The 18,231-nt window shown below is 40.4% G+C and overlaps 1 protein-coding gene across 1 annotated transcript; it reads right to left on the minus strand.

Annotated features, from left to right (window-relative positions):
- Window positions 1-17,860, minus strand: LOC117551466 (vacuolar protein sorting-associated protein 37D-like; the record flags this gene model as incomplete). Its single annotated transcript, XM_034224379.1, is given in 2 exon segments — window positions 1-5,180; window positions 17,778-17,860. Coding segments are annotated over 2 exon segments (635 nt in total), but the record flags the coding sequence as incomplete, so codon positions are not given.
- Window positions 17,861-18,231: the final 371 nt, after the last annotated feature.

An 18,231-nucleotide genomic window follows, 5' to 3' on the forward strand; every position in this document is an offset into this window, starting at 1 on the left:
AAAGGCAATGTGTTCTTTTGTTTATTCAGTAAGAGATTGTAAGCAAAATCATGGTATTGAAGGCATGAAAGTAAATAAAAATAAACATACAAATACGATAAACAAATACAACTCAGAATGGAGAAAAACAATTGCATAAAATATCACCAAATCTGGAAAAAATAAATATCCATGGCACATGTAATTATTGATGATTCAACGATACCAGACATTATTATTTGCATTTGAGTCTTTTAGCCATCATTTTTCTTGCTATAATAACACTTGAAGGTATTCCTTGTGAATGTGGCATCGTTGCTAAAAAGGAAGTTCAACAGACAGCTTGTATAATAACTTTCCATTTTCTTATTCAAATATACAATAAATAAACCAAAAAGCAACAAAAGTCAAAGAAAAATTATGAATTATAGAATTAAAATGTACCACTTGTTGATAGTTTATTATTTAATCATCGTACAGCATGCCTTTAGAGATGAAAGGATAACCAATTGTAACGTTTCACATCATCAGAAAAGACACCACAGACATGGGCAGCTAACAAAAAACCTCTGATAAGATCCGAATAACTTTCCCCCCCCCCCGACACTTTGCATCTCTCTGTACTTCTTTTTCAGCGACGTCGCTTCATTCACAGCAGTTAGTTGAAGAATGATGGCTTAAAAACTCTTTGAAAATAACCCAAATTGTAAAAAATCAAACATTAAAGAAATCCTCACAGGCTTGAAACGCATTTACAACTCTTACTTAATTAGGAATATTCTCTTTACATCTTTGAAAATACGTTTTATACTGGCCTGAACAAGGCATTTTCATGTTCTTTGCCAAGCTGTAGTAAGCATGCACTTAAATGAGTTGTTAAAGGGATGGCTCACATATTTTAAAGTGGGGTTTGATGAGGTGGAAATCAATCAATATCACTTGAAGTGTACGCAACATTTCGGATACGGAAATCTCGTTAAAAAACCCACTTGCTTTTACAGGCCAGGTGACACTTGTGCTTTTAAATGTGGGTTTTCATAGTGTTTTGTATTGTTTTCACGTCATGTAGGAGAGTTTCTCAGTCGGTGGCTTCTGATCTGGTTTCATTGTCTCGTGTTTTACATTTGTTTCATGTCCTGTCTGTTTTTATGTATGTATGCTATGTTTTTATAGTTGTTGATGTACAGCACTTTGTTGTTTTTAAATGTGCTATAGAAATCAAATGGATTGGATATCCTCACCTCTTTACCTCGCTTTAAAACTCCACCAGACTCCATTGACGAAACCAGGACATTTTAGCATGTAATGCACAGCTGCAAATATCTATTATTTAGTTTGTGTTATTGTGTGATTTCAGGGTTTTAAAAAGGGTTCGTTTTCAATCACCCACAATAACACAAACACTAATGCATGGAGGCAGTAAATATGTGCTTTCAAAGCTAACAAATCAATGATCAATGGAGACCGGGCAATATATCAATATGATGTTGATCTCATGTTAGATTTAAGATATCGTAACATGACACAAGTATTGTTTGATTCCTTGTTTTAAAGCAGGGGTGTCAAACTCAATTTCATCGCGGGCCACATCAGCATTATGGTTGCACTCAAAGGGCCGGTTGTAACCATATAAAATATACATATATATAAATATATAATAGATATAAAATAATGTGTTATATTACATTATTGCCTCTGAATTGGATTATTATCGGAGAGGATAATAACTTAGTAATTAACTACGTCTGAAAGCAAATAATTGCAAGTCTCTTCAGTGGCATGTCACAAAACGAAATGCATTGTGGGACATGTAGTTTATGGGCAACCTGATTCTGTGAAGCGGCATTTAATCGTATAATAAACGTATTACATTCTTTGCAAGCTCTTGCAGGGCCACATAAAATGAAGTCGCGGGCCGGCTGTGGCCCCCGGGCCTTGAGTTTGACACCCCTGTTTTAAAGGATGCATTACAGTAAAGTGATGTCATTTCCCAATTCGTGTGATTTCTGTTTAATGACTACCCAAATTGGTATTTTTTGGCGACACACGGATGATTTTTGACATTTAGATTCTCTATGTTGTCATTTTCATCGGTTTTAATCTATAAACACATCATCTATTGCACGTCTGTGTATCCTTGGAGAAGGATCCTTCCTCTTTTGCTCTCCTCAAGATTTATACAAATGTTCCTATAGATTTATCAGGAATCGTAATTGTACGCTGCGAGGACAGAGTGTCATATGCTGAACACCCCCCAAAAACTAATGTGTAATTTATGATAATGGGCTATGTTATTATAAAATGAAATGTAAAATGATTGATTGAAGTTATTAGATCCATTTGATCATTAGTCTTCCAGGATTTCTTCTGGATGTGTACGCTGCAAGAGTGGAAGGAGAGTGTCTTGTATGCTGAACACCCCGAACAACGAATGTGTCATTTATGATAATCAGCTATTGATTGAAGTCATTAGATCCATTTGACTGATGTGTGTGACTGTTAATTGATGATATTTCATAAACTCCACACAGCCCTCATTTAACCCCACATTAAAAACACAGAACTCTCCCTTTAATGAGCAAAATATACAATCCCGATCTTTACTGTTTGAAATGCTGAAGGATGAGCAATGAGGATTAAAGGAGGTCGACACGAGAAGGAAAACCTCCTTCTATTATATTCTGTGGCTTTGCAGAGCGCCGTTATTCTCATAGAGATTACATTCCCCTCACCCTGCATCCCACTTCGGAGCGGGGGGGGGGGGGGGGATACAAATTCAAACACACTGAAAGAGAGAAGCAGCTCTTCATTTAGCACAGTAAGCAAGAAGCTTTGAAGTCAGCCATTTAAAATAGGATTGACATGAATAAATAAACGGTGTGAGCTCGTGAAATCGCATTTTGACAGGGAATTATTAATAAATACCACCTTCTCCCTTTGTTCTGGGATTAACCTCCACGGCATTCATTCATTTTTAGAGTTTATTCCAAGGATATGAATGTTGTTACTTGATGAGATGAAGAACAATGAGATTTATATTAAAACACCTTTTTATTGACGCAGTCGTTCACTTTGATGCTTCTCTGTTTCGGAAGAACTGCATGGATGGACGATGACATATTTTCATGTCTCTCTTTAAAAAGATGTGCTTCTCATCCCTTCTTGTAAAGTATAAAAATATAATAAAATTTTAAAATAACATGAATTCCTTCTCAGTAGGGATGGGGTTCGATAGCCTTTTGTATCGAATCTGACTCCTTATATAATCTCAGGTTGCCTTTAAGCATCTGTGGGTGGTACAAAGTTAAAATAAAAGATGTCGGCCGAGGCAGAAACACCACAGTCTTTAATCAATGGCAGCCTGTTGTATCTGTATCCGTATCTGTTGTGTACTTTTCAAGTCGTTTATCTGGTCTTTGTGAATGAGGCTCATTAGCATCGATTTGTGCTAAATATCTGCATAAAACCTCGTTTAGTAAAAGCAACATCTTCTTCTCACGATACAAACTTGACCTTCCTGAACTGCCGTTATTCTTAAAATCATATTCTGAGCGGCATGCTGACCAAGCATTGACCGTGAACCGCAAACAAACGGTTAGCAGCTAGCCAACCCCTTGGTTCTCCGTTTACTTGCTCACATTTCCATTTCAATGCCAGAATTCAAGTTTGATGAGTTCCTGTCTCCATGCAGTCTGCGGAGGAGTGAACAGGTACGTAACAGTAAGCTGTACGGAAATGTTATTTTTTCCTTAAATTTGTATCTTAAATAATTTCAGACGGGTTCTTTGAGGCAAAAAAAACGTAACCGGGTCGACTTAAGGACCACGCTAAAAGTATTACTCTGAGTGTAAATGCAGTAATGGCTTTTAAAAGACCAGAAACAGCTTTCAAATCAGCTGCAGGATTTGTCTAAATGTTATCCATTTAAAAACAAAAAGGCATAAAGAGAGACGAAAGGTAGAGATAAGAGATTCGTTAGCATTGTAGTAGCTTAGCAAATCCGGCTATCGGAGCCCATCCCCATCCCTAACCCTCACCTTACCTTAAGTTAAGTGACCTTATCTCACCTCACCTTAAGCTAAGTTAACTCACCTTAAGTTAAGTTAACTCACCTTAAGTTAAGTTAACTCACCTCACCTTAAGTTAAGTGACCTTATCTCACCTTACCTTAAGTTACCTCACCTCACCTTAAGTTAAGTGACCTTATCTCACCTTACCTCACCTTAAGTTAAGTTACCTCATCTTAAGTTAAGTGACCTTAACTCACCTCACCTTACCTTAAGTTAAGTTACCTCACCTCAGCTTAAGTTAAGTTACCTCATCTTAAATTAAGTTACCTTATCTCACCTTAGGCTAAGTTACCTCACCTTACCTTAAGTTAAGTGACCTCATCTCACCTTCCCTCACCTTAAGTTACCTCACCTCCCCTCACCTTAGGTTAAGTGACCTCCAGCTCCCCTCCCTGCCTCTGCTCTGGTGTCCTGTGTAATGGATGGAGAACAGATCCTTCAGCAGTTGTACCTGTCTCTGGATCAGTTTTACATGATAGTGACAACAGCCACCGTTTGTTTTTGGACGGCCTCCAAACCTTTTTTTTTTTTTAAACATTCCTCCTCCTCCCATTTCCTCCCATCTCCTCCTCTTTTCTCTTATCGGTAGGGGGGCTCTGGCTGTTGGGGGGGGGGTCTGTAAAGCTGCTGCAGTCTCACCGGCCTCCCGTTCGCAGGCCAGCCTCCCGGTAACTGTCCGATGACCCTTAACCCCACCGGCTGTCTGTGGTGTCCTGACATCACGCTGCTGGGGCTGAGGATCTGTCCCAGCTGGGGCTCAGGGGGGGGGTTACTACTGGGAAAACATGGCGCTGAAGCAGGGGGAGAAACAGGATAATGTGGGAGGAGAATGGCCGGAGTTAACCCGTATCGAACCTGGAAAACTCTTAACGGTCCTTGAGCTACGAATCCATTCGGCCTCTGAGGATCCTGAAGATGCTCGGAGTCCTTCCTCACTTCCTCCTTCCTCACTTCCTGGATTTTGATTTTATCCTCCGCAGGTTTCTTTAACTTGAGGCTCTTCTTCCTCGCGACCTCCTGCATCTTCTCCGCTTGAGCCCGGCGGATGTGATACGTCTTCCTGGAGCTTTGGAAGGAGTCCAGGAACTCGTCCAGGCCCACGTTTCCCTCCATGAACTTCTCCAGAAGCTCCTGCGAAGAAGACAAACACACATCAGCAGGAAGGGAATAACGAGGGGACGACTACCAAATGTATTTTTCTGAGATTGAAGACCACTTCCTGTCGGTCTTCTTCTGCTGATTGATCTGACGTCCAGCCCTCTTTCCTTCTCTCCCATGATCCTTGCTTACCCAGAAGCCTTTTAACTTGTTTTAGCACCTGCCGTATTTACAATGTTGTTTTTAAACTATTCTGTATCTCTTTTATGCATGGTTTTTATTAACCTGTTATTCAATTATGTTTATTTATTGTGTTCCTTTCTGTTGTCTTCTTATTAAGTGTTAATGAGGAAGAAAAGCACTTTTAAAATGGGCTATATAAATCAACGTACCTTACCTTACCTTAGCAGAGGTGTGTTATCAAGCATTACTAACCTCTGAAATGTCAGAACTGAGTATTCAACTAAGCTGTGTAATAATTCGGTATATTTTGTTGACATTAAAAGGAAGAAAACGCATCTGCAGTTGCCACATTGTACTACTACTTAAGGACAAAACTTAGTTTATGAATAATATTACTGATTGACAGGGCGTTTGTCCCTTAGGTAAAGTTGGATCCAAGGCTGCTAATAATCATGTGACTTTAAATATAAGGATATTAAAAAAATGCCTGAAGATGACATAAAAATTAAATACACATGTCTGACCCGCAGTTCTAACCGTTACATTTCTATGAATTAAATAATCTTTCCACCTGCAGTTGATTCTGCAATTGAGTACTACTGCACATACAAAAAGTGATTCTCCTGATAAAGTTAGATCTAGGGATGCAACTAAAGTAAACTTACTTTTAAATCCAGGCTGAAGACTTTTCTTTTTGCCGCTGCTTTTAATTGAAACTGAGTGGTTGTGATTCGTTTTTTGGATAATGAACATTTGGGGCTAGTAACCCCAGGGAATCAGTGTCTGGGGACTTTGTCCTGGCTGCTTTTCTCTGTGTGCTGCTCGGGACGTATGTGCCATACAAGCGTACACAGCTCATGTTCGGAGAAACCTTAAAGTGGACCTATCATGCTATATTGGAATAATGTATTGTTGGGCCATACCTATATAAAACATGTCTGTGAAGTTTTTTTTTCAAAATACCAAACAGATCATGTATTTTAGCCATGCCTCATTTCGCTCTATTTGCTCTATTCCAGCCCTGTCTTCACAAGGGCTGATTCTGTGGCAAATGAGCTGCAGCTGACCTCGCCCCCCTGCAAAGGAGGGGGGCGAGGCACGAGCGTCATGTTACCATGCTGTTACCATGCTGTTACCATGCCACGCAACCTCTCATTCCCCTGATAGGTGGAGAGTTGCCCATATAGGCGGAGCTCCTTGCTTCTGACGTCAGAACAATTTCAAATCTGGATCAGTCTGTATCAGCTCCGTTGCAGCCACGTTTTTAGAGATTTGGGTATGGAGGAAAAGAGAGAGGGTTGTGTTTTCTGACCCTTGGTGAGTTCCCTGACACACCGGGGACACATCTTCATGTATAAAAGACGTACAAAAGTGCATTTTGCATGATAGGTCCCCTTTAAAAGGAAGGCATCAGTAAAGTGGAACTTCTGTGTGAACTATTCACATCTTAAACTGCACTGTAACTTTTTATTCATGTATTTTTTCTTTTAATATCTTTTCTTTTTAATGACTGTTTTTAAATGCCTTTGTCTGAATCTCTTTCATTTTTGTAAAGCACCTTGCATTGCTTTGTGTTGAAAGGTGCTATATAAATATACTTGCCTAGAGGCCAATCTGGAGACATTTTCACAATAACACATTATCTGGCGTACAAAATGTCAGAAAATAATAATAAAAAGTCCATCGCTAAGTCTTTAAACCGCAGAAACTCGACAGAAAAGCACGAAAAATCCTCATATTTAAGAAATGGCAAAACACAAAGGGAGGTCCGTCCGCGGGGAAGCGTTAAAACAAACTGCTCTAAGAATAAAAGAGAATTTAATTAGGTCGGGATGTTTCCCCGTGAACTTTGGCACAGTTTGACCTCTATAACATGTCACTGTTAGTTCATCTTCAGAACAAAAGAGCCGTGTTGCAGCGATTGTTAGTTTTGGCAGCGCTTGAAAGGCGAAGTGATGCAAGTCTGTTTGAGTTCCCATCGGATCGTCTGTCCGCTGAACAACCGGGACACACGTTATATCTGAGAGGTGATCGCAGGGTAGGGACTGCACAGGGTTTAGTAGGATGTGGCTCCGTAAGTATGACAAACACTCCTGGACTCCTGGACTATGTTTCAACTACAATAAATATAAGTTAATGCCTCTAACTAAAAACATAATTGTGTAAAATAGCTATTGAATATATTGAGTTTATATGTGTTGACCAGTCTCCCAGGGAAGGGCGGTTGATATCAAATGTATGTATGAAAGTTTGCAAACCCACTTAAAACATAGTAATGTATTTACTTGTAATTATTAACATTGCGGCTTAATTACATTCTGAGGAATAGTGTGATGCTGTGTATGTGTGTGTGTGTGTGTGTGTGTGTGTGTGTGTGTGTGTGTGTGTGTGTGTGTGTGGCCGAGCATTACTATACTTGTGGGGACCTACATCTGTTTACACAGTCAAATGTGGGGACTCGCCTCCCTTATGGGGACCCATAAGGGGAATCATTATTTTTAGGGTGAAGACTTGGTTAGGGTTAGGCGTGTGTTGGTTATGGTTAGGATAAGTCTCCAGGAAATGCATTGTGACGAAGGTAACTTTGTCACTATGGACTGACTGCTTCAGGCCGGGTAATTGTGTGCACCTGGTGTCCTGTGTTGTCTCCTCCCCCCCTCACCTGTGTCTTGTTGTGCTGATTAGTGTGTGTATTTAGGCTCTGTTTCCCTGTCTGTTGGGAGGCTGATAGGGTGCGTGACATCCTTGTGGCTGGTAGGATGTGTGCAAGGAGAACAACAGGATTGAGGCTGTGAACTTTGCGCACAGGAGCAGCAGATTGAGGCTGTGTCATATCATATGTGTATGATTTTAATAAATGCCCACGTCGGGTTATATTTTTGGACGTTCTGCCTCTGCCTCCTTGCTTGGTCGGGCCGCTCAATTGTCAGCTTCACAATTGGTGTCAGAAGTGGGATTTGACCAAGTAAGGAAGTGAAAATTTTGAGAGGAAAGAAGAGGGACCAAAGAGAGGAACCGCAGCTGGGGGTGGCTATGCCTGGAACGGACCAGGGGGCCACGGCTGTTGAGGCAGCAGGAGACGAGAAACAAGCAGCAGGAGACGAGAAACAAGCAGCAGGAGACGAGAGACAAGCAGGTGGAGCAGCTGGAGAAGGAGAAGAGGGAACTCCAGGAGCGCCTGAAGAACCAGGAGAAAAAGATTGACTACTTTGAGAGGGCTGAACGCATTGAACATGAGCAGCGAGAGGAGGAGGATCGGGAGTACCAGGAGCGTCTGCGCAAACTCGAGGAGCAGGAACGAAAGCAGCGCGCTCGTCAACAGGAGATCGAGGAGCGGGAACGCCGTCGTGACGAAGAGAAACGGGTCCCAGCCGAGGAGAAACCCAAGGATTGGAGCGAAAAGGAGGTTGTAAAATACACTGTGCTTCCTGGGGAGAGGGGGGAAGGAAATGTGACGAAGGTAACTTTGTCACTATGGACTGACTGCTTCAGGCCGGGTAATTGTGTGCACCTGGTGTCCTGTGTTGTCTCCTCCCCCCTCACCTGTGTCTTGTTGTGCTGATTAGTGTGTGTATTTAGGCTCTGTTTCCCTGTCTGTTGGGAGGCTGATAGGGTGTGTGAGATCCTTGTGGCTGGTAGGATGTGTGCAAGGAGAACAACAGGATTGAGGCTGTGAACTTTGCGCACAGGAGCAGCAGATTGAGGCTGTGTCATATCATATGTGTATGATTTTAATAAATGCCCACGTCGGGTTATATTTTTGGACGTTCTGCCTCTGCCTCCTTGCTTGGTCGGGCCGCTCAATTGTCAGCTTCGCATGCAAGTCAATGTAATGTCCCCTGAAGTGATGTATACATGGTGTGTGTGTGTGTACTTCAGCAGTAAAGACACGCTTGGCTTTCTGCAGGAACCTGATTCGTGTTAAATAGGTTTCCATTATGGAGGAGAGAGGAATTAGAGAAATACATTTCAGCTGCTGAACCTGATTTCACGGTCCTGCATATTCACACAAGCAGCTCCCTGTAACACGGCTTGTTTACCTGAACAAACAGGACAGACTTTGTTCAGGTAAAGGGTGAGAACAGTTTGTCAGGATGAAAGGAAACACCTGTGTGCATAGAATAGATGTATTTCTGATCACTTTCAAGCAGTCTTGATAAAAGTTAGGCTCACGTAAAGCTCCAGAAGTCTAATTTTGATGGTTTTCAGGTTCATATTTGTAGAACTTGGACAAATGTATACCGTGAGGAAACACTGTATGCTTTCCTGACAGTGCTGCCAGTACAGATGCTTAAAAAAACTAATAAAATACATGTTTTAAATGGTGTAATAAATGAAGAATCTCCAGCAGAAATTCAACCGAATATCTGTATTCTGAGCAAGTTATTTTTCTATGCCTAAATGATTGACTTTCTATGATTGGATAATCTTTTCACATCCAGTTAGATCTTCAATCGAATACTTTGAATGAATATAACTATTACAAAATTAATTTACCTGATAGAATAAGATCTAGGTGCAGGAGTGGCCAACCCGCGGCTCTCGAGCCGCATGCGGCTCTTTGCCCAGTCTCATGCGGCTCCTCCGTTCATATCGAATTTTAATTGTGTTTTTTTTTTTTTGCGCATATGTATCCCAGTTCACAAAGGGTTAACAACACACAAGTTCCAGCCCAATCGTGACACAGAGTTTTCAACAAAGAAGTGCTTTAGCCAATCAAAATGCAGATCCTGCAGTACTGGAGGCGGGCTTTACTGCACTCGCGATGTGACAGTGAAGGGAGAGATCTGCTTCCGATTGGCAGAAATATAACTCAGATAAAACCGTAATAACTCAATATAATGTTGTCAAATCAAAACGGTAACAATTTGCAGTTGTATATGTGTATGTGAGAAGGCCTGCTCCCGGAAAGCTGGCTACTGGCACAGAAGGGCTCCCGAATTAGGTGATTCGCGGTAAAGAAATAAACAAGAGAGAAAGTGCATCTCTGTCAGCAGAGCTTCTGTCAGTCAGACGGTTAGGTAAAAGTTGAGATGTCATGTGAGGAGAATTAACAAAAATACACTTTATTTATTTTCATTTATTTTTAAATAACTGTCATGAATCTGTGTGTGAGATACAGACAGGGAGAAAAAGATCGCAAATGTGCCCTTTCATGCATTTGAGCCCCTTCCACATCCTCTGCACATTTCAAGAAGCAACATGCATAGTAAGATAACTACTTTTTTCAAATGTTTTTAACTGAGAGTTTGTGTGAGACACAATATTAATGATTGACAATAACTGGCCTCTGGTCTTAATACTGGTAGGAGAGGTTTAAGTCAATTTCTGTCAATATCATGGACTGTGACATTTATAGGAAATCTGGCTGAGCGGAGGTAGGCCTATGTGTTTCTGTATTGTGTGTGTGTGTGTGTGTGTGTGAGTGTGTGTGTGTCAATTATTGTTCATTTTTAGATTTTCATTTTGTATGTGTGAGAGATAGAGAGGGGCACATAGAGGAAGAGAGTGAGGGAGCACACAGAAAGGTTGAGAGCAAAAGAGAGAAGGAGAGAGAGAGAGGTCGGGGGACATACACCCAGCATGTGTGCCTGTGTGTACTGTATGATGTGGCTCTTTGCAGTAACACAGGACAATTATTGGCTCTTTACCTCTGATTGGTTGGCCACCCCTGATCTAGGGATTCACCTTAAGGCTACATTTGTGAACACTTTCTCAAATTATAGATTATTTGCTCGACAAAATGTCCAAAACTCAAAAATGCAAGAAAAATCCTCACATTTAAGAAGCTGGAATCATCAAATGTTGGGCATTTTTGATCTACAGAAAAGTCTGAGCTGAATATTGGATTTTAAAATGGTTGACAGTTGTTTTTGATCGATGATCTCTGATCTAATTGTGTTTCCGATGTCCCCTCTGACCTGATTCTCTCCCGCTGCCCTGGTTCCTCCTCTCTGAACTCATTGACCTGCTGTTCATTAACGAGGACTCAGAGAGGAAAACTCCAGTGTTGTTTAAAGATATCTAGAAAAGTCCTGAAACAGGGAAACTGTATCAAGTTTAAAAGTCTGGTTTCATTCTATCATTCTCATGTAATCAAAACTCATGAAAAAGGGAAGCAGAGTGTCGATAACTTTGACGGAAACACAATTTGACCCTGGCTTTTATTTGATTTATTTCACTGGTTTAATTATTTTGAATGAGACTTTGTATGCTCTACTCTTCTGATCTATAACTTGTGCTATATATATATATATATATATATATATATATATAAAGATTGATTAATTGCTACACAACTTTAACATATATACACAATTAAAAACGATATATGTGTGACCTGTATTTAAGAAGCTGCAGACCACTCTAGTTCTTTAGCGAATCAAACCGTAGTAAATACTCAATTTGGGGACTATTTTCAGCTGCGGATTGATACACACAGCATGATATATGTTGGACTTACTTAAAATAAACTACAGGTAATAAAGGAACATATCACCCAGCGCAATAAATGTCAAAAAAACGATGAATTTGTAATAATTGTTGGACTAGAATGGAGCTTTTTGGCACACAATATCATGCTTGGGATACACAGACAACACCTATTAATACAGACATACAAACCTTAAGTCAGTTTTAATGCTAAATCTGAGAATAAATGTTCCTTTTTCCCTTTTTCCTAAACAGACGCTTTCTTACAAGTTTTGCTAAGACTTAGAAAAATAATGAAAATCCCATATTTGTCAGTTTTAGAGGTTAAATCAGAGACCACATGCTTATTATTCATTAACAGTCGCTTGCCACCGGTCAACCCTATGGTGTGGTTGGTGTTTTTGGTTTATTACACCCCCCCCTGCCTTCAGCCCCTAATCTCCCCCCTGCTGTGCCTTGAGAGGTTCTCCATCTGGTGCGGAGGACCACGTTAAATAACCTCAGGGTCGCAGGGACTGTTATTTGCCTTTCTGCCAAAAATACAACAGCTGCTGTAACAGGAAAGCTCATTTACTTTAATGTGTGTGTGTGTGGTGGTGTGTGTGTGTGTGTGTGTGTGTGTGTGTGTGTGTGTGTGTGTGTGTGTGTGTGTGTGTGTTGTGGTGTGTGTGTGTGTGTGTGTGTGTGTGTGTGTGTGTGTGTGTGTGTGTGTGTGTGTGTGTGTGTGTGTGTGTAGACAGTAATCTTAAGAGTAATGTTCATAAACCAAATGATGCGTGTCGAGTAAAGACACAGATGAATATTTGATTACTGTTTCAGATTAATATTTAATTTAAGACCAACATGAACTCGTCGCTGCTGATTTCTTGCCATTTTCACTTGTTTTAATATAAGGTGTTTTATGAAGGAGACTAAAATGGCAGATGTAACGAGAGGGAAAATGAATAGTAGTAACATTTGTCAGAAATGAAATGCCAACCAGTTGGATAATTGATTAGTCCGTTGAATAATGTTCTGATTCCCAGCTTTTTAATGCACTTTTGTCTTTTTATTTCTTTTGTCTTTAAACACCTGAATATATCTGGGTTTCTAATAATATGCAGATATTTAGACACTATTAGTTATTATTTTATGAATGAATCTGCAAAATAATTACAGTAATGCCCCCCTAAATGTATCAGAAAGAAATCAAACCTATCAATCAGTCGTCCAAGTTAGTTAGTGTTGTCGAAAAGGGTTTAATTGTGTCATAGTTTTTTAAAAAGTACAATTTTATTTAGTTATTACCGAGTTTATTTGATCAGATAATGTCCAAAACTATATAATATTTAACAGATAATTAGTATTTACTTGTATTTGAAGTGCTCTCTACTTTCTCAGTTTACTTTTTATTGCAGTAAATGGATCCTTGATGCATATTAGAAACAAAAAACCTGGTTCCCTTGATATTATAGAAGGAAAAAAGAGAAATCTGGTGGAAACGGCAAGCTTTCTGCAGGAAAATCGTTCATCATTAAAACATAAGTACAGGGTTTTTTTTGTGCATGACAAAAAGCACGACAGGGGAAAAGATCATTTTGGCAGAAGAGCAGGTCTGACAAAATAATTTCCCTTTTGGCTTCAACCCGACAGCTTAAATGCATAATAATCAGCAGGGAAAATAAATCTGTGACTGGAGTTAAAACCCCAAAACGCTCTGCCCTCGGCTCAGCAGATACTGTATCTGTGCACAGTCAAAACAAGCTTTCTTTAAAAAGCTGGAGGGACATTTGTACGACTGTAGACTCATAAGATGACAACAACACGTCAGATATCTGTTTTCATGTTGGTACCTGATGAGGAATCTTAACAAGAGAGCCTGTTTGACTTTAGGCCACAGAAGGAGAAGCTTATCTGACATTGAGGCCAAAAACAGGGGAAGCGTGATTTACCAGATTTTCACAGTTGCAGTTCATCTAAATTCTGAAAGATGTTTTGGAAACGGCTGCATTTCTCGTGGAACTATCTACAAAAATCAGGACGTCTTTTGTCCACTGAAGCAAAGCCCCTCTGAGCGCCGAATCCCAAACAAGATCAGAAGACAAGATGTATCTTCGTATTGATTCAGGTCTTCTAAATTAAACATAGAGCTCTGGTAAGGCGTACATATTCTAAACTCGTTGTGTATTTATCCGGAAAATCGAAGGCGAAGATATAGCACACCTGAGGCAAACATTTAGTGATGTATGACACTAATAAACGAATGTACCGAGGCGGAGAGAGGCTGTTTGGCATGAGCTGGGTGTTGCTTAATCAATCAGTGGGACAGCAGCTTTAATGACTGAGTCATGGAGGTATTGATCGGGAGCCTTTGAGGTGGGGAGGTGATCAATCCCAGCCTGAAGCAGCCGTGTGGGAAAGAGACTCCTCCGCTGTCCAGATTAAAGGCTAAAAGAAAACAAAGGATTTAAAAAGGGACTGTGTGTTGATGCACCATGTTGACAAAAGTGTTTTTTATTATAAGGGACTGTAATATTATCATGTGCAGGTGTATATCAGTATGTAGTGTCTCTACTTTAAAGAGTCCTCTCCTGCTGATGTCCAGGTGTATATCAGTATGTAGTGTCTCTACTTTAAAGAGTCCTCTCCTGCTGATGTTCAGGTGTATATCAGTATGTAGTGTCTCTACTTTAAAGAGTCCTCTCCTGCTGATATTCAGGTGTATATCAGTATGTAGTGTCTCTACTTTAAAGAGTCCTCTCCTGCTGATGTTCAGGGTGTATAATCAGTATGTAGTGTCTCTACTTAAGAGTCCCTCTCCTGCTGATGTTCAGGTGTATATCAGTATGTAGTGTCCTCTACTTTAAAGAGTCCTCTCCTGCTGATGTTTCAGGTGTATATCAGTATGTAGTGTCTCTACTTTAAGAGTCCTCTCCTGATGATGTTCAGGTGTATATCAGTAATGTAGTGTCTCTACTTTAAAGAGTCCTCTCCTGCTGATGTTCAGGTGTATATCAGTATGTAGTGGTCTCTACTTTAAAGAGTCCTCTCCTGCTGATGTTCAGGTGTATATCATATGTAGTGTCTCTACTTTAAAGAGTCCTCTCCTGCTGATGTTCAGGTGTATATCAGTATGTAGTGTCTCTACTTTAAAGAGTCCTCTCCTGCTGATGTTCAGGTGTATATCAGTATGTAGTGTCTCTACTTTAAAGAGTCCTCTCCTGCTGATGTTCAGGTGTATATCAGTATGCAGTGTCTCTACTTTAAAGAGTCCTCTCCTGCTGATGTTCAGGTGTAATCAGTATGTAGTGTCTCTACTTTAAAGAGTCCTCTCCTGCTGATGTTCAGGTGTATATCAGTATGTAGTGTCTCTACTTTAAAGAGTTCCTCTCCTGCTGATGTTCAGGTGTATATCAGTATGTAGTGTCTCTACTTTAAAGAGTCCTCTCCTGCTGATGTTCAGGTGTATATCAGTATGTAGTGTCTCTACTTTAAAGAGTCCTCTCCTGCTGATGTTCAGAGGGTGTATCAGTAATGTAGTGTCTCTACTTTAAAGATCCTCATCCTGCTGATGTTCAGTGTAATTCAGTATTAGTGTATAATCAGTATTAAGTGTATCTCTAGTGTGTCTCTACTTTAAAGAGTCCTCTCCTGCTGATGTTCAGGTGTATATCAGTATGTAGTGTCTCTACTTTAAAGAGTCCTCTCCTGCTGATGTTCCCAGTGTATATCAGTATGGTAGTGTCTCTACTTTAAAGAGTCCTCTCCTGCTGGATGTTCACTGTATATCAGTATGTAGTGTCTCTACTTTAAAGAGTCCTCTCCTGCTGATGTTCAGGTGTATATCAGTATGTAGTGTCTCTACTTTAAAGAGTCCTCTCCTGCTGATGTTCAGGTGTATATCAGTATGTAGTGTCTCTACTTTAAAGAGTCTCTCCTGCTGATGTTCAGGTGTATATCAGTATGTAGTGTCTCTACTTTAAAGAAGTCCTCTCCTGCCTGATTTCAGGTGTATATCAGTATGTGTGTCTCTACTTAAAGAGTTCCTCTCATGCTGATGTTCAGGTGGATATCAGTATGTAGTGTCTCTACTTTAAGAGTCCTCTCCTGCTGATGTTCAGAGTGGTATTTCAGTATGTCGTGTCCTCTACTTTAAGAGTCCTCATCCTGCTGATGTCCAGGTGTATATCAGTATGTAGTGTCTTCTACTTTAAAGAGTCCTCTCCTGCTGATGTTCAGGTGTATATCAGTATGTAGTGTCTCTACTTTAAAGAGTCCTCTCCTGCTGATGTTCAGGTGTATATCAGTATGTAGTGTCCTCTACTTTAAAGAGTCCTCTCCTGCTGATGTTAAGGTGTATATCAGTATGTTAGTGGTCCTCCTAACTATTAAAGAGTCCTCCTCTCCTGCTGATGGTTCAGGGTGTATATCAGTAAATGTAGTGTGGGTCTACTTTAAAAGAGTCCTTCTCCTGCTGATGTTCAGGTGTAATATCCAGTAGTGTGAGTGTATCTACTTTAAAGAGTCCTCTCCTGCTGATGTTCAGGTGTATATCAGTATGTAGTGTCTCTACTTTAAAGAGTCCTCTTCCTGCTGATGTTCAGGTGTATATCAGTATGTAGTGTCTCTACTTTAAAGAGTCCTCTCCTGCTGATGTTCAGGTTCATACAGTATGTAGTGTCTCTACTTTAAAGAGTCCTCTCCTGCTGATGTTCAGGTGTAATATCACTATGTAGTGTCTCTACTTTAAAGAGTCCTCTCCTGCTGATGTTCAGGTGTATATCAGCATGTAGTGTCTCTACGTTAAAGATTCAGTTATATCAGTATGTAGTGTCTCTACTATTAAAGAGTCCATCTCCTGCGGCCAGTTTGTAGTCATATGCAGAGAGTGGGTTTGCTAGATACAAGCTTTTACCAAAAGCCTTAAGGTGTCAAATGGAAATGCAGGATTGTGAGAACACGTGTACATTATGTGGAGGGGGAAAATTTTGGGCAGAGGTTTGATGGTGGGAGTGGGGTTGAGCTGCTCGCAGATGTTGGACAGCCTCACTGCAGCAGCCTTTCTAAACCCCTGTGGCTGCCAGAGTGATGAAACCAGCTTGATTCTGTTGGGAAAACACTGAATGTAATTCCTTCAATCTGAGAGTGAACAATGATACCAAAAGGTACCCAACTGTAGCTGTGAACATGACAGGATGTGTGATTACCTAGAAGAGCATCAGGACTGTTTGAGGCATATGATAGCTATGTGATTAACATGATGATTCAGCCTCTATGGAGAGAGACATCAAGCATGCTCATTTCTGACGTGGAGCTAATCTGAAGTAAACATTGAATACTGCTTTCTATTCCTCCATCTTGTGACTGTGTAACTCCCTCTCTTGGATATCAGCATGTGAAGGACACTGCTCAGTAACTAGTTGATGCTCTGTATGTGATGACTACTTTCAGAATATTGAGAAAAAGTCAGAATTATGGGGAAAAGTCAGATTTGTTTGTAAAAGTAAAAAATAAATTATAAAAGTCCGAATTTTGAGATTTTGAGAAAAAGTCAGGATTTTGAGAAAAAGTCAGGATTTTGAGAAAAAGTAAGGATTTGTTGGTAAAAGTTAGAATTTTGAGTAAAAGTCAGAATTTTAAGAAAAAGTCAGAATTTTGAGAAAAAGTCAGAATTTGAGAAAAGTCCGAATTAGAATTTTTTTGATTTTGAGAAAGTCCGAATTTTGGGATTTTCAGAAAAAAGCCAACATTTTGAGAACAAACATTATTTGGTGCATGACAGGATGTATGATTATCTACAAGAACCGGTATTCCTCCATCTTGTGACTGTGTAACTCCCTCTCTTGGATATCAGCATGTGAAGGACACTGTTCAGGAACTAGTTGATGCTCTGTATGTGATGACTACTTCCATTCTTGAGAGGATCACAAATACATGGATCCTGAGACTGAAGCTCAAGCCGGTGACCAGCGATATTTTTCTAACAATTCTCCAAGAACAAGAGCTCCACATTAGGAGTGTTTTGATTTTGTTTACCTCTGACTGCTCCTCCTCTCGGTCCACTTCTTCCTGCAGGAGGTTCTGCGCCGACTGCAGGCTGAGCTTCTGGCCACGAGTTCCTGCAAAGAGACAAGAGGAAGATGAGGCACTGGAAAGAGAGAATCCAGTAAACAGGAAACCGCAGCAGAGAAAAATAATTTCCGAATTACAAAAGAGCCTTGAGGGCATGTGCTGACGAGGAGACGTTGGGGATGGGACGGACAGTTGTTGGCTAGAAAATAAGGGGCAAAGAGGGGTTGTGAATATTACACTTTAAGCTATTCTTAGTTCGGTTTGACCACGAAACTGAAGTCTCATTTTTGCCTCCTACTCAGATTACACTCCGTCTATAAATCTTCAACGAAACACAATGAATTATCCAAGCTCTCTTTCACATCCTCAACAGGAACCCCTGAGAGCTCAGTGCTCATGTTCACACACACAAATCCTT

This window comes from Gymnodraco acuticeps, unplaced genomic scaffold (assembly GCF_902827175.1).
Source record: "Gymnodraco acuticeps unplaced genomic scaffold, fGymAcu1.1, whole genome shotgun sequence".
In the NCBI taxonomy this organism is placed as follows: domain Eukaryota; kingdom Metazoa; phylum Chordata; class Actinopteri; order Perciformes; family Bathydraconidae; genus Gymnodraco; species Gymnodraco acuticeps.